Raw genomic sequence first — 18,543 nt, forward strand, 5'->3', positions numbered from 1 at the left:
GGTATTTAGTCCAACTAGTTTTGTGTGTTGATTGAAGTACTTATTATATTAGGTACTTTGCTTTGAAGCTTGCGGGAGTATAAAATCGTCACCAAATCGTTAAAGGTGAGTGGAATGATTATATTCATATGTATGTAGTGTATTTATTTGTATGCTATGGTATAAACCAAAGAGCCGGTAGTGCCATAGTATGTGCGAGCATGCTATGATGTGAACCAAAGAGCCGGTAGCGTCATAGTACGTGTGTTATAGTGTGAACCAAAGAGCCGGTAGCGCTATAGCACGATTTGTTAGGGTGTGAACCAAAGAGCCGGTAGCACCTTAGCGTTGTTAGAGTGTGAACCAAAGAGCTGGTAGCACTCTAGCGTGAGTATGACTCGAGTTGTGATGTGAACCAAAGAGCCGGTAACATCATGACAAATGCGTATGGTGTGAACCAAAGAGCCGGTAGCATCATGACGCGAGAATGGTTAACCATGGTTGTGTATTTGTTTTGTAGCATATTATATTATGTCGATTATATGTTATTGATTATGCTAGTAGCGGTTTGTTGGAGATTATTAGCTTTGTACTTGAGATGGTATGCTAATTGTATTGCTCGCGTGTATGCGGTATATGTGTAAGTGATTGCAAGTAGGTGTGTATATATATATATATATATATATATATATATATATATATATATATATATTTGGGTATAATTATTGCATTCACTAAGCTTTGCTTACCCTCTCGTTGTTTATCTTTTTATAGGCTCCGGCGTTGACAAGGGTAAGGGCATTCGGTTGGATTAGAGATCCCGCTTGTTGTTTAGGGGACGCTTTTGGGATGTGATAGCTTTTGGAGTTTAACCGAGATTTGGGTAGTTTAACCCCAAACATCATGCTCATAGTGTCGTTTAGAATTTAAACTAGTGTGGTCGAAAATCAAACTTTTGTATTAAACTCGTAATACGGCCGATGTGGGCCCCATTTTGTAAAACTCATTTTAATATTGAATCGTGTGAGTTTTAACTATTATAACATGTTGTGAAAAGCGTTTCGTCTAATTATGTCGGGAAGTGGGAGATCTTTATTTAAAAATTTGCAAAACCGGACAGAACTTATTGGGACCTGTGCGCGCCGCACACCCTGAGGTGGTGCGCGTGGCGCACTCTACTGTTATAAAAAAAATTAGTTTCGCGTGTTCGGTTGGTTATTGGTTTGGATTGTTACAATAGTACTTGTATAGGATGTTGGGTATCTTTTGCAGGTGTTAAATGAAGTAAAGAGTCCAAAGATTAATGTTCAAAACTGGTTCAAACGAATATACAACGGATAGGAATTTTGGACTGGACCGCGTGCGGTCGACCCACGGTCGACCGTGGTCCCAGCCGCAGCAACGGCTACTTTTTTATCTCTCCATATAAATAGCAAGACTTGGAGAACTTTGAAGACTTGGACCTCTTGCATGCTACAACTCAAAATCATCAGAGAATAACAAGAACATAACATTTACATATATGTTTGTGATTAGCAAGAGAAGTTCTATAATCTCATAGATTATAGAAGGGGTTTTGTAAACTTACTTTCAAATTACTATCTTTGTAAGTTTACATAGTGTTCTAATAATCCTTAGAATTGTCTTAGGATTGTCATCACTAGAAAAGGGCGAGTCTTTGTACTTTGTGATTAGAAGCATATGCTAGCTTAGCTATCATCAACCTTAAAGAGAACTAGGAAGTTGATTAATCTCATTAGGGATTAATGCTTATCCAAAGTAAAGACAAGTTGATCTAAGTTGGAGGTAATCTTTCAAATGGATAGAAGGATTAGGCTTGTTGTCTAAGGAGAAGTACAAGACTTGTAAATCGGATCTCTACCGGATTTGGAGAAAGGTTCTTAGTGAAGCAAAACTCCCAATTAGTGAATTGGGGAGTGAATTGAGGTGGATTAGTTAACATTCACCCGAACCACTATAAATCCTTGTGTTTATGTTTTTTACTTTACATTCCGCATCATTACAAACATAAACACATCACACATTGGTTTGAGTTGATTAAAGTGATCAAAGATTGTTCAAATCTTGTTGATCATCGAAAATGTTTTAAAAATCGTATTAAGTAACTATTCACCCCCTCTAATTACTTACAGATAGCTTTAACCCTTATTTTTATTAATGATATAGATAGAAGTAATGTATAAATAAGTTTGTGATTTTACGTGTGTATAGGATTTGTCGTATTTGTCGTACGTTTTAATGTTTGTTATAAAAGAATGTGTTTTTTCCTCAAAATAATCTATAGTATCATATAAATCTATAAAATGATGATGTCATAAATAAGGATTATTCAAGTTAAAAAAATCAAAAATAAACAGAAAAACTCTAAGCCCCCATGATGATGTTATTAATATAATGAATTGTATTTAATAAAAATATTAAAATGTTAATTGTATAATATATGAAGCTTTATGTACAACTTTATTATAAAACACCCTCATGACCATATGTACAATATTCGAAGCATTATATACAACTTTATGGTAAAACACCTCATGACCATAGGAACAATATTTGAAATATTATGTACAACCTTATAATAAAACACCCCCATATTCATATATACAAACTTTAAAAAAAATTGTACAATCTTTTACAAAACACTCCATGAACATATGTAGAAACTTTGAAGCATATTGTACAATCTTCATATAATAATTGTATTTTAATTTTTAAAAAAATTTCAATAGGCATTTGTTTTTACAGATAATTATTATTAAAAAAATAAATACTCAATTTTAAAGCAAACTTTATTATTATAATTATAATTATAATTATAATTATAATTATAATTATTATATTATTATTATTATTATTCAAATATGAGTTTGTTTTACGTAATTAATTACGTTACATATATGTGCGAAATACATATCTCAATAAAAGGTTGTAATGTAAGCTTCTATAACAATAAAAATAGTAATTGTGCAATTGGAAGAATGTGGTGGGAGAATATATATAGTTCATTTATTCTGACCAAATTAAGTATATCAATATGTTTGTAAAAACAACGACAAATTTCATAGTCAGAATTCTTGGTTTCACGGTTCATTAAACTAAATAACTTTAATATATACATTCACTTAATACCTAAAACATACTATTAAACTGTTTCGTTTAAACAAATCCGTGATTCCACGGATCATTTCACTAGTGAGTACTATAACACAAAAGGTAATTCATCAAAGAATGAAAGAATTTAATACTCACAAATTAAACACATAAAATATAATACATTTAAGTGTCCGTTTGTCACGACTGGATTTAGAAATACGCATAAGCATTTTTTTTTTTATTATGCATAAGCCTTAAATATAGAATAATACACATGAGCAACAAATGTGCCACGCCAGCATAAAGAAGAAAGTTGATTACACGCTTTTCGGATAAACCAATCAATGATAACATGACACGTGTCTCTGAAAATATATATATATATATATATATATATATATATATATATATATATATATATATATATATATATATATATATATATATATATATATATAGTTAACCACGCAGACTTGCCTGAGTGGCCGCCGAGTTGCCCAATGAAGCACATCACCCGGGTTCAATTCATGGATATGCCAAATTGTTCAAAAAGGGAGTATGACTGAGGGTGCGCATAATGCGTAATACACCCGGTACCAGGTTTCGTGCTCGGCGGGGGGGGGGGGGGGGGGGGGGTGGGGGGTGGGGGGCTTGATTACCCGAGGTTTTATCTTCTATGGGGGAGCCAATGTGCTTGTTCATAGGAGGGTTTTCTCGCTTACCATATATATATATATATATAGCCAAAAGTTCAAACGAGAACCATAAAAAGCTGCAGAACTGCGAGAACCTTTAATTTAAAAAGATCTTTACATATGAGTAAATTGAATCACCCATAAGTGTTGATGGAGAATAAGAATTAACATAAAAATATTTGAAAAAACTTATGTTTTACCTATATAATCAAATATGTAGTTTCTCGTTCACATGTGCATATTTGTTTGTGAACATGTGTATAAATTCATATAATTAACAATTTAACATTAATTTGTGGTAATGAACATATGTTTGTTAATGATATGAACATTAGTTAACATCTGCATGTAATTTGTTACATTTAAATGCATAAAAATTGTAAAATTAAAAACTATATATATATATATATATATATATATATATATATATATATATATATATATATATATATATATATATATATATATACACACACACACACCATCAATTTTCAGACACTTAGGCTTTTGTTAAAGAAAATTTCTCTCACACACAATACTTTCTTTCTCAAAAACTCAAGATAATAGCAGTGGAGCGTTAGACGAACTAACTCACAGTTTTGTTTCGGAGATTAACTTAACCCACCCCACGATCTCTGTATAGTGATCCGGGTCTGCACGAGCGCTGCTTAAAGGGAAATAGTTAATCGACAATTTATCTCACTAGTGAGAGTATTATCTTTGTACTTGTACATGTATCCGTCACTCGTAAATAGGTACAACTAGAAAAAGGCTGGCCGCGCGTTGCGGCGGCGTACAAAAGTGTGACTGCAACCCGTAGGCGTGCCCAAATCAGCCTGTTTGCGCACTGATTGCTATTCTCTAATGGTGACCCTAATGTGATGTGATTACAAACCTATTACATGCTACTTTGAAACAACTGAATGCTATAACTACCTTAAATGAGATGATTGTCCATTAACTCATTCAATACTTTTCTTGTTCTCTTGAAATCAATGTTGACTGAATCCATCTGTTGAGAAAAATTTCTCCTTTCAAAGCTAATAACCTCTTATGTTTGAATATGGTCTTCTTCTACTTGACTACAACTCAATACATAAGTCAACTCTACCATTCTGTTAGAAATAATAAAATAACAAAACAAAATCAATTAAATATTTTTGAAATTGACCAAATATAACTAAAGCAAATGTCACCGAACAATAATTAATTTTTGAACACTTCATTTCACCTCAAAGTACATGATAACTTGTGTGTTACTGTACAGAAAGAAATGGAAGTTTGTGTAAGGTTACTTTTAAAATCAATCCACATTCCTCTTGATGTCTTAGCTTTATGAATGGCCTTTAAGACTTCAAGCTCGCTATAGAGATTAGAAACGCACTGGTACATGTGCGTGACTGCACCCTGCTGCCCGCGTTGTAACTACCTGTGAAATGAGTATGATTTGAGGAAGGAAGCTGGATGGTCAAAGATTTCACTAAATCAAACTTACATAAAAACGAAACCGCCGATTGAAAAACTTAAATAGATACATAAACAAATATCATATATTGATTGACAAATAATAATCATAGAATAAAAAGAAGTGTTACATGAGGAATACCTTGAAGCGTTTGAGACGGTGGAGATGGTGGTGGCGAGAACCACAACGGCAGAAACTCGGGGACTACAATCAACAGCATCATAGATGCAAAAATTTGAGATCATTCTCATAAACCCTACAACAAAAATTCGGTTGACTTTCACTGTTTTTAGGCCTCATGTGGATTGGCCGTTGTTCTGACTTCATCAATATCATCTTGTATACATCCAATGTAACCTGTTGAATATCAATGTTAGATATTAGTTAAAAATTCATTTACATATAACCCTTCAACCCTCTTGACCCATAAAAAGCACACCAGTTTACCGAAATTCGTTGGATCCTAATATAAACTTCTATTAACAACCAAACAAATAATCATATTTTGTAACACTATTAATATGAAAAGCAGCCACTATGATAAAAGTGAATGCAAAGATATACCTTCAGGCTTTAAAGGAAGAGATTACAGATATCGACGGACGCTTCCTATCTACTGTACAATCCAATAGCTGCAAACACTACTGTAGTGCCGCCTCAGATGACACCAGCTGCAATTCCTGCTGACAAATAATATAAGCATTCAATAGAAATTTCAGTGGAAATTTAATCCAAACGAAAATCAACAAATTAATCCAACAATTGGTCTACATTGTTAATTCAAACATAAAGCACAATCCGGTAAATAATTACATAAAAAACTTATCTAATACCTGCAACATCCAAATTTCACCTTTAAAATCTTATTTTTTTTTTTTTTTACAATCCAATCGCTCGGAACAACAGAGGGCAGTAGCAACCTGAATCAAAACCTAAAAAAAACGACAACCTCATAGCAAACCTAACAGCATATTTAACATATTACAAAGGAAAGACATCTCATTATAAATTAAATAGTCATTTACCAAATGAACAGCAAAAACAGAGAACATCAACTTCAAAAGCAAGTCAGCCCAAAAAAAAAAAAAAAAAAAAAAAAAAAAAAAAAAAAAAAAACCTGGGGAATATGTTTTAAAAAGTCAGCGAAATTGTATAGCTATCATGACCAATCATGACCTGTAGTTGTGAAGCCAACACAATATGAGTCATTTACCTTAAGGTTCTAGAAAAATGTTCCAAAATGTTACCTCTAGTTGTATAGGTTGTACACTATCATCACCTCCTGCATAGATTAAGGGTCAAAATCAAAATGATTCCGCGAACGTCCGTAGCCCCTTTAATAATAAGGAAAACAAAGTTCCTGAACAACATGCACAAAAGAAATTATATAACAAACATAAAAATATTGAAAGCATAAAGCAATAAGAAAACATCATGCAATTATCAAAACAGTTACGATTATTAGAACCTGCAAATAATCAAAATTCAGTGTATTTTCAGCTGGATTGGAGTCAAATGTAGAAAACTAAAAGAATTGAGGCTCAGACATGTGTGTAAAACCAAGCAAGAGAACATGAATCGCCATGGCTGCAAACTGTAGGTTGCCCCGCCAAGATACGAAACCATTTTTCTCATTGCTTGATTAAACTCCAACAAAATCATCATCACAGCCTACCGAAACCTCAAAACAATAGTACCAGCAATCTCTTTTGATAAGATTAGCAAACCTTAGGAACTTCTCATTTGTGAAAATTTGAAGAGATATGAGGCTCAGGTATGTGTGTAAAACCAAGCAAGAGAACATGAATCGCCATGGCTGCAAACTATAAGTTGCCCCGCCAAGATACGAAACATTTTTTTCTCGTTGCTCGACTGAACCACAACAAATTCATCATCACGGCCTTTTTATTAATCTTATTTGTTATGAATCTCATTCATAATCAGTAAGCAGAAGACAACAGCTTCTCAGGTGAAGAATGTGCAATACAGCTTATTGTGCAATGCAAGGCAAGAGTGCCACCACTCACAACCTGTAATGATATGAAATTTATAATCAATGACATTAATTTACTTATTTACTGCTACAATATATGTAGTAGACCAAATTTATATATCCTTATTTTTTCCGCAATTCATCTAAAATATATATACAGTAAATATCAGAGAATCAAATAATCAAATTTGATAGACATATAACAAATGTTCACATCAGTTAATAATTACTTCATAAGTTAATCATACAATCAACTTATTGATTATGATCCTAAATATGGACTGCAAGCTTAAAAATATTTTATTAACCAAGAACATCCAATGTCCAGTCAAATACACTTGCACCAGCAACAATATTCGTTTGACGCATCTAATTCAAGACTATGCAAATGAAGAAATTACACAGCAAGCTTGAAACAATTAATTAAAATATTAACAAACCTACATTTTAACATACAATCAACAAACATATAGAGCAAGAACTAATATATTTGTACCAATTTATTTGTTACCAACACCACTTTTGATATAAATCTATTAAAGATCCAAATATCAAACAATAAGGTGATCAAATAATCATTTTTTCTACAATTAATTTATTATAAGCATAGAAAATAGCATAGGAGATATACCATTCATCATTTACGAAGGCGACGGGACCATTAGCACAACAACAGCAACAAAACAAATGACGATTTAGATCAACAGCCACAAACCCTAATTTCATAGCGAAATCTTCAATCAATTAAAAGGTACAGATGCAAACCGTAATTAAAAAACCACGGCAAGATCAAATCGAGAGCGGCCAAGAAATCAGCCTCAAACCATGGTCGATTAAAGCGACAACATACGAAATCGGGGCTTTAAACCACCGGAAAAACATCGATTTCATGGCGGGTGAAGGCTGTGATTTTTATTCCGTCGAGTGTAGAAACGGGGAAGAGAAAGTGGATGAAGAGAATAAATGGGCAAGAAGAGTCTGGAAGGGAGTATAAAAGGGTTGTGATTTTTATTCCGTAATGGGGAAGAGAAAGTGGATGAAGAGAATAAATGAGGAAGAAGAGTCTGGAAGGGAGTATAAAAGGGTTGGAGTATTGTCGTTTGATAAGCGTGAGGAGGCCAAAACGATCAAAACCTGCGTGACTTTTAGTATATAGGGGTAATTGTGCAAACAATAGTTTATGTTAAATAGTTTGGCATGACACGTAACTACGAAATATCTTAAAATATCAAAGCTTATAATCTATTATTTATCATAAATAATTAGACAGAAAATATATTAATTTGGATGATGTTTACAAGAAATTAATATCGTCCATATAAAGTCTTTTGTAGCTTGATCGATAAGAGTGGACCAATTAAAAGGTCACACTCTTTTGTTTTTTTCCACAACGGTCACCTAAATTCCAAATCAAATTCCAAACATTACTTTCAATGCAAGATTCCAACATGCTACATGCTAAAATTATAATATTAGTAAAACGTATACATCATCATGCATCAAGATTTGTAAATTTATAGGGATTTGTCCTTATCAAAACTTCCTAAAATTCAATAATATAAGGTACAACTTATTCACTGTTTCTCTTTGAAGTTTAGAAACAACAATGGTACCATGGATGCTACTATTGTTCTATTCACTACTATTTTTGCAATCTAGTCCTTCATCTTTTGCAAAGTGTCCACCTAGCTACTTCCCTTCTTCAATAATCCGGCCCGAAACACAATCTCTATCAAGCAATAATGCGCTTTACAAAACAAAATACTATACACAAATTCTTGATCACTTCAATTATGATCCTCAAAGTTACCAAACATTCCAACAACGTTATTTAATCAATGACACATTCTGGGGTGGTCCTAAAATCAATGCTCCAATTTTCATATACACCGGGAACGAAGGCAATATCGAATGGTTTGCTCAAAATACCGGCTTCATGTATGATATCGCCCCTGAATTCAAAGCGCTTATCGTCTTCCTAGAGGTAAATAATCCTTCGATTTCTCGACGATTTATAAATAATACTTGTAGTTACATAACTTTCTAAAAATTGTAAAAAAAAACAAATGATTATATATATATAGCATAGGTACTATGGACAATCAATACCATATGGAGGTGATAGAAAAAAAGCATACAAGAATCCAAAAACTCTTGGATACTTGAGTTCAACACAAGCATTGGCTGATTATGCTACACTCATTATTGATCTCAAGAAAAATTTATCAGCCATTGATTCTCCTGTTATTGTATTCGGAGGTTCCTATGGTGGAAGTATGATTTCTTTAACTCTTTTATTTTATTTGTTACTTTTTCTTCTTGATATAAATAATTAATTAATGAATGAATATGATTTTAAAATTGCATTGTAAAAAGTTTAAAAAATGGGACATTTTTTGTTATGTAGTGTTGGCAGCATGGTTTAGGTTAAAGTATCCACATGTAGCTATTGGAGCACTGGCATCTTCTTCACCAATTCTTCAATTTGAGAATATTACATCTCAATACAGCTTCAACAATATTATTACCCAAGATTTTAGGGTACTTAATAACTTATCCGTTTTTAATTTATTACTCTATTAAAAAAACTGTTCACCTTATTATTTACTAAGTATATAATTATTATATATCTATATCTATTTCAAAAAACTCAGTTAAATTCAATTAAATTTACCTTAAATATAAAGGTAAAACAAACATTTTACCAAACATATTTTAAATCAAAAATCAACTCTTAAGAGGTGGAAATTTTTCGTATGGAAGAAGTATTTTTAATAGATTATTTTTCTTTCTTTACTGTTTTTTTATTTCATTATGCACGTAATAAATATAAAAGTGTCAATAAGGTCACTGCTGATATTAGAAAAAAATTAATAAAATGATTTAATTTTGATGCTATGAGAACTCAGAGTGAGAGTGAGAATTGTTACAAAGTATTAAAAGGGTCGTGGAAACAAATTGAGGACACGGCCAAGACAAAAGGTGGACTTGAGTTACTTCGAAAGTCATTTCATATATGCAAGTAAGAATTTTTTTAATCTCTCTTACGTATTTTTAATTAACAGAATTACTACAATCAATTCATTAGTAGTTAATTAATTTTGTAATATAGAAATTATATTAGCGGAGATAGCATTGAAGGTTGGCTTGCAACGGCGTATGTTTATACAGCAATGACGGATTATCCAACACCTTCCAACTTTCTTTCTCCAATGCCTGCTTATCCTATCAGACAGGTATGCTCATGACCTCACATATAGTTCCATGTTTGTAGAGGGTGCACATAATGCGCAATTCACCCGGTATCATGTCTCGCGCTCAGAGGGTTTGATTACCCGAGCTTTTATCTTCTGTGAGGAGCCAATGTGCTCGTCCATATAGGGGTTCCCTCTCTTACCCAGAAAAATGGGTAAAAGAACAAATATATTATGTTCAGTTATTCGGGGAAGAAGAGTATATATTTATATATGCTTACGAGTGATAATACTCATTTCGTCTTAAAATTGTATACCTTACTATTTACATATGTCTCAAAAAATTACTCACTTACATAAGATTACAATATATTAAATATCAATAACGTTTTCATTCTACATTTATTTTTGTACTCTCAATCATTTATTTATAAATAAATTCAATCAAATCTTTTTTGAAGGAAAGACTAAAATTTATTAAATATATTTTAAGTTCAACAAACTAAATATACCTAAAATTCAACAAACTTAACAAAATATTTTAGGGTGGAAGGAGTATGATTTATGATAGACAACCTTAATATTCAAATGTGAGAAATGATTAGGTATTAGGACTTGTATGTGTGTGGAAGAAAATCATAAGCAGATTAAAGTACGTATTTTAGTTATGTTGGAGTGCGAAGTCGAATTAAATAAGAAGAAGGTTTCGAAACTGGTCAAGGCTCGCGAACGCGAGCGGTGCAATTATGGTCACGAAATCAATTGTGATGGGAATTGGGTTTAGTTTAGGATTCCTTGTTTGCTTCTAAATCGTTGTTATTTGTACTATAAATACATCCCTATTTAACATGTAATTGTGTGCACGAAAATAATAAGAAAATATCTCTAGTTTGCGCTCGTGAACAAAACTCTTCTCCATGTTTGAAGTTGGAATACAACAACGTTAAATCTTTGTGTCGTTTACATTAACATTTTACGATTTATATTACTCGTTTATCTTTTGTGGGTTAGTGATTGGTGTAAATCACTTGTCTTGTTGGATCCACAATTCCTAACAAGTGGTGCCTGAGCTTCAAGGTTTGAAGATCGGGCACGATGGCGAATTGAAAGCAGTGTTTTCGATATATTGATGATTCGATAATCATCAGGTTATCAAATGACGTGCTTAGATTTGTTGCAAGACCATGTGACTTAGTTGATTACGGTGTACTTAGAGTGTACGTCTATTTATTCAGGGAGAGTTGATCACACCAAGATTCGGGTAACGAGTCTGATGAGTTATGAAGTAAGAGGTCGCGTATGTTGCATTATGGTGGTGATTAAATAGCACAGGTTTTGGAGTCAGGATTCGAATTGATGGGTTTGTTGCAAGAGAGGATTTTTGGCAGATCCGGGTGATTGGATTGAGTTGTTGTTCCTCGCTATCCCGTGCGCAAAGGAACGATATAGCTAAATTCGGATGTTCATGCGCAGCAGTATGAGATAATTCATAGCAGGTTTGTTAACCGTTTGATCGCTTTGAGTTTTGAACTGTAGATAGAAGACATATTGATCTAAAGGTTGTAATAATTTGGCGATGATCGGACCCTTGGATTTTCTGATATTGATTTTCAAAGTTGCTACAGTTTCAGGATGAACTCTTCGGGTTTGATGACGCCAATGTGAGACGTTTAGTTTTGTGAAACTTTGAGCGATACAAGCTGGGTTTTCAAAAATGTTAGTTTGTTACGGGAGCTCGGGAGGGTTTTTTTCTAAGGTTAGGGTGACTGGGTAACGAATGGGACACATTGGTTTGAAAATCGCTAGTGAGAGTTATCGAGGAAGTTCGATGGATTTTGAAATGGGGTAGCCAAGTAATTGTTCGGATATTTCAAGATATTTGGATTATTCCAGGCAGGTTTGAGCTTCTCTCACTAGGAAAATTGGTTGTCAGAGGGTGTCAGAGAGAACGCATTCGATTGTTGCTCGGGTTTGGTTGATAGTTCACCAAAGTGAGCGATTTTTTCTTCAAGGGTGATCAATTAGGATCTTTACGAAAGATGAAGTGGATAATCTTGTAATTCCCGAAACTTGAGCTTTCTAAGATCGTTGAAGGTGTCAGGAACTCAGTGTGAGTTTGGTAACCGACGGAAATTATCAAGCTAATGGGAGTTGAACTACTAGTGGAGTTGTGGAGATGGTTGTACTACGTGTTTCTCAAATGTTCTCAGGTTTATTGTGTTGATTTTAGATAACACTAGGATTGTTTTACTCTCCGATGGCAAAGTAATTTACGCTTGACCGGTGGTACGAACCAACTTTCTTCTCGAGTAGCCGCGGTTTAGTTCTTACTCATACAATGGAAGCATGCTTGGGATGAGAAAATGGGTTTGTGAAATTCATAGTTATGACGAGGTCAGTGTACCAGCCTGAAAGATCAAAATTGGAAAGGATGGTCGACTTCAAGGTGGTGGTTGCTTTCTCACCGAGTACTTTAGTGAATAGTCTACAAAGGCATCTATTGGGTTTTCTAGTTGCTGGGAAAGAAAATCATTGATAACTGGGTAATGTGTACGAGTTATCCTTGACATGTCGGTGGCAGGATTGGACGTGTTTAGAACGATGAGTGATGCGGTGAAGTTTCGTGTTAAATCTTGTAATTGAAGTCTCGCACACTTCAATGTGGCGAAAGAATACGAGATGACACAAGCTAATAACTATGAGATTGTATTATCGCTCAGCTGTGTTTTTGTGACGAAAGACTTCCTTCCCTCGTAGCGTAGCGATGGAAGTGCGACGTGATTCGAGTGTTCCATTCGATGGTATCAAAAGGAGTTATTAATCAGCTAATCTGGAATTGTTGTGAGCTAATCTGGAATTGTTGTGGGTTGTATAAATACAATTCAAAATTCACAATTGAGAAGTCAAGAAGAAATAGGCTAACACAAAACACTCAAAAAAAAAATTCATGCTACATCTCCCTTAAGAAGAAAAGAATAAAATGATATATATACATATTCTAATTTCTTTTTATCTCGTCGTTAAAGTTATGTTTCACTATATAAATCTTAAAATTGAATTGAGATACATGTTTATAATTGCTTATAAAATGAGGAAAGAATGTTGAGGTTACATTAGAGCACAGAAAGTCGGGGATATCGTCTCACTCCATATTCCTCCGTTTCAACCGATGCCACCCGGCCCCTTCTTCAGTCGCAACTTCGTGTCGCCACCGCTTTCGTCTCCATGCGATGTGACTTCAATCCTTTTCCCTTTTTCTTTTATTACTCCGTATTTGTTTTTAGTCGTAGGGTTTTCATTTGGGATGGGTTTTAATAAGGTTTTTTGGCAAAAACTTTTGGTTTTGGGCCACTTTTTTTTAGGGCAAAATTTATAAAGATTTTTATAAGATATGGGCTGATTTATCAAGATTTGGGCCACGTTTATAAGAGTATTAATAAATCCATTTTAACATAATAAAAACTTAATTATCTGCTTAAATTAGTTAATGTGTTCTAGAGTTTTTTATTTTATTATTTTAGTTTATTCAATTCTTTTAAACTTGAAAAAAAATATGTACAAAAGCAGAAAAAATAACTAACATCCTGACTCTGACCTATCGCTCACTCCCTACTTCGACTCACAAAGGTAACTCACTAGGTCGTCACTCATCACTCTCAGTGCTCTTATCAATTGATAAAATTATAGTTGATCGAAGTTAGTACTCATTGTCATTTTCAAGAAATATAAAGGCACCTCGTAGTGATTCAATTCCCATTTCGTACATAGATGTGCAAAGCAATCGACAATCCTAGTTTTGGGAACGACACATTTGCGAAGTTGTATCATGCGGCTAGCGTATACTACAACTATACCGGGGATGTTTCGTGTTTTGATATTAATGATAACTCTGATCCACACGACCTTGGCGGGTGGCAATGGCAGGTAACTACCATTTTCTTCTTAATTATTTACGGTACTTTTTTAAAGGTAGCAACATTTATGTTACTACTATTTGAATAGGAAATTTTGTCATGACTGACATATTGTACGAATATGATAGCCTATGTTTGTTATTGTTCGTATCAAATTTAAAATCACGAAAAATATTTGTACATATTTAAATATTTATGTGTTATAAACATATGAATTTTTCTAATAACAACCCTAAAAGTTGTCATTAAGAAATTAGGACATGCAAGTTTCACTTGTACGTTAATAAAACTATAAAAGTCAATCACTCTCTAGGAAATAACCACCTCATGTACCATCTTTTTGTTCATTAATTTTATTCTTATAAAAGCCCCCAGGGTTATTAAAAAAAATTTATATATGGAATGTTAAAAGAGAATCCTTTGCTACTGTTTAAGTGTAATTAGCTCAAAGTTCTGGGGCAAATCGGTAATTTCCCTTTTTAACAAACCTTTTTCATTCCTTTAGTTATATTTTTTTTTCTTTCGTTTTTTTTTCCAGGATGTCACGTATTTTAAAGTAAAAAGCTCATTTTGAAAATATTTTGATTAGTGGCACTCCCGCGGCTAAACGCTCTTTAGTACAAAAAACCGAGTATAAACACGGTCCGATGAAATAATAATTAATTAATTATTTCGACTTCCATTTAATAATTAAAATTCCTAAAAGCTTTTTCCATATATTTTAATAAAGAATTAACAAATAAAATACTAATTGGATTTGGGCCAGGCCTGTACAGAGATGATCATGCCAACTAATGGAAACAATGAAGAGAGTATTTTTCCGGCCTCAACAGATAACTACACGGAACGGGCCCAATCATGTGAATATTTTTATAAGGTTCAGCCCAGGCCAGCCTGGATTACTACGGAATTTGGTGGCCATGTATGTAATGCTTGATTTCCTCTTTATATTTTATATGCTAAATTTCATTTTACATTTGTATTTTATATATATTTATAACTTTAATCTAGCATTTTCATGTTCCTTAAAACATCTAAATGTTAACAGGACATTAAAAGGGTATTAAAGCGTTTCGGTAGTAACATTATCTTCTTCAATAGTTTACGAGATCCATGGAGTGGTGGTGGGTACGTCTCGTTCCTTCATTACATCCCGATCGTGAATGTGTTTAACCACTAATTAAAATATTTTGTATGTAAACAGTGTGTTAAAGAATATATCTAAAAGCATTATTGCCATAGTTGAGAAAGAAGGTATGTATTTAAATTTAATGCTACTAATAACAATAAGTTTCACATTTTTAAATCTTATGAACAGTCTATTCATTTCGACTTATATATCCATTTTGGCAGGTGCACATCATGTTGACCTAAGATTTAAAACCGATAAAGATCCCGAATGGCTCAAAAACGCAAGAAAGAAAGAAATTGGTATCATGAAAGGTTGGATATCCGAATACAATCGAGATCTAGCCGATTCTAATATAATTGACTAGTGTCACATACACAATCACAACATTTTATGGAGTACGAAATTCTTCATTACCTCGCACACACAAGATTGGACATTGTTGTTGTTATACAACATTTACTTTGCTTCTTTTTCTCAAATGAAATAATTTTATGATCATGTTATGACCATTTTTTATTTCAAATACAAACTAGTTGACCTTACAATCTTTAGTTTACGCATGTAGTATCCCAAAAGCTAGGATACATAATCTGATGAAATTTGTCGTGTAATATTCAGAAATAAGGATAGTATATATTATGTCCTAGATCTAATACAATGTTTCTAGTCCAATCTAACATGCATTGATTCTAAATTAATAAAAGTTGAAAACGTTAATATATTATTATATCCGTCCTATTTTAGTTTCGAAATTACTTGGTCACCTAAGTTTCACGTGTACACCATATATATTTTATTAATTTTATTAGATTATTAATTTATAAATGTAAATAATGAAGTAAATAATAAAGGGAAAACGGAAAACGGAAAACAATGAAGATGAGCTAGGGCTGTTTGTTCAAGTTAATGTCGGAAGATTGTGTACGTGTTTGGTTGTTAAGTAGTACTCGTATACCTATAAGAATAACATATAATAAATCAGCAAAGTCATCATAGACAATGTGAGAGTGACACTTGGCATGAGATAATGATAAGTGTCAAACAAAATACAATCAAATATGATAGGTAACGTCGAAAGAAAATAGTTATTTTTTTTATCTTACATATAAATATAAATTTTCTTATCTATTTATTAAAGTGTATAATTAATTTGATGTTGAAGATAATCGGTTAAATAAATGCAAATTAATTACATGTGTATGCATATAATCTTTCTCAATCATCAATTATTTTAGAGTAGTGTGGCCTAATAGAATTTTTCATGTATATCATTGTATTGTTGCACTCTCGGAACTGTATGTTCATGTTTTCTATCGGGTCTATCTTGTTATAACTGGGTTTGGACTCACATCAAAAGTTCCTCGTGTATCTCATATTAATAATATTCTTACTTTTCGAAAAAAAAAGAGTACTACGGAACTTATGAGTTTGATGTACATGTTGGTAGACCTAAAATGTTCCTACATAGCCTGATAAAGAATGTCTGCCACAACTTCCATCCCGATGGATTGGCTGCGTTCATATTAGGGATGGCAAAATGACCCGTACCCGATGGAAAAACCCGAAACCCGTTATAATTGGGCCGGGTCTGACCCGAGTCCGTCGGGTCATGGGCCGGGTATGGGGATGGTTACAAAAAAATTTCCGGATTCGGGTTCGGGTATGGTTTTGGATACAAACCCGTATACCCGACCCATATACCCGACCCGCATACCCGTATACCCGACCCGCATACCCGTATACCCGGCCCGAGAAATTTTAATAATAATATTTATGTAAAATTTCAGTTTAGTATTATATTGTTAATGTATGAAAGATTTCTCTTATTTGTTTTGAAAACGAGTATAATTTTATTCAATATAATCATATGCAACAAGTCTTTGAGATGTGATATTTTATATATTTTGTGTTTTTGAGTATTTTAGAAACTTTTCAATCAAATTTTTATATGTGATATTTTATAATACTTTAAACATGAAGTAGTTAAGTTATTTTCGATATTTTGATTTGGTAACTTACTGAAAAATAGATACAGAATGACTAATCGTGAAATGTCCCGTTCATATTGATTATAAACGTTCCATATTAATTGATTTCATCGCGAGGTTTTGACCTCTATATGAGACGTTTTTCAAAGACTGCATACATTTTTAAAACAACCATAACCTTTATTATATCAATAAAGGTTTAAAAAGCATTACGTAGATTATCAAATAATGATAATCTAAAATATACCGTTTACACACGACCGTTACATAATGGTTTACAATAAGAATATATTACATCAAAAATACGTTTCTTGAATGCAGTTTTTACATAATATCATACAAGCATGGACTCCAAATCTTGTCCTTATTTTAGTATGCAACAACGGAAGCTCTTAATAATCACCTGAGAATAAACATGCTTAAAACGTCAACAAAAATGTTGGTGAGTTATAGGTTTAACCTATATATTATCAAATCATAATAATAGACCACAAGATTTCATATTTCAATATACATCCCATACATAGAGATAAAATTCATTTATATGGTGAACACCTGGTAACCGACATTAAGAAGATGCATATAAGAATATCCCCTATCATTCCGGGAAATCCTTCGGACATGATAAAAATGAATTCGAAGTACTAAAGCATGTGGTACTTTGAATGGGGTTCGTTAGGCCCAATAGATCTATCTTTATGATTCGCGTCAATTAGTAGATCGGTTTACTAATTCTTAGGCTACCAAGCAAAAGGGCATATTCGGCTTCGATCATTCACCCATATAATTTAGTTTTATTTACTTGTGTCTATTTCGCAAAACATTTATAAAACTGCATGTATTCTCATCCCAAAATATTAGATTTTAAAAGTGGGACTATAACTCACTTTCACAGATTTTTACTTCGTCGAGAGTAAGACTTAGCCACTGGTCGATTCACGAACCTATAACAAATATATATATATATATATATATATATATATATATATATATATATATATATATATATATATATATATATATATATATATATATATATATATATATATATATATCAAAGTATGTTCAA

The 18,543-nt window shown here is 32.8% G+C and overlaps 1 protein-coding gene across 1 annotated transcript; it reads left to right on the plus strand.

Moving 5' to 3' along the window:
• The first annotated feature begins 8,815 nt into the window (after positions 1 to 8,815).
• Positions 8,816 to 16,132, plus strand: LOC139886514 (uncharacterized). The gene is made up of 10 exons (XM_071870349.1): positions 8,816 to 9,230; positions 9,331 to 9,520; positions 9,654 to 9,787; positions 10,156 to 10,268; positions 10,359 to 10,482; positions 14,209 to 14,364; positions 15,121 to 15,276; positions 15,403 to 15,482; positions 15,559 to 15,608; positions 15,708 to 16,132. The coding sequence occupies exons 1-10, from the start codon at positions 8,853 to 8,855 to the stop codon at positions 15,848 to 15,850; spliced, it is 1,524 nt and encodes a 507-aa protein (XP_071726450.1). The 5' UTR covers positions 8,816 to 8,852; the 3' UTR covers positions 15,851 to 16,132.
• The last annotated feature ends 2,411 nt before the right edge of the window (positions 16,133 to 18,543 follow it).

Source organism: Rutidosis leptorrhynchoides, chromosome 1, assembly GCF_046630445.1.
Source record: "Rutidosis leptorrhynchoides isolate AG116_Rl617_1_P2 chromosome 1, CSIRO_AGI_Rlap_v1, whole genome shotgun sequence".
Lineage (NCBI taxonomy): Eukaryota > Viridiplantae > Streptophyta > Magnoliopsida > Asterales > Asteraceae > Rutidosis > Rutidosis leptorrhynchoides.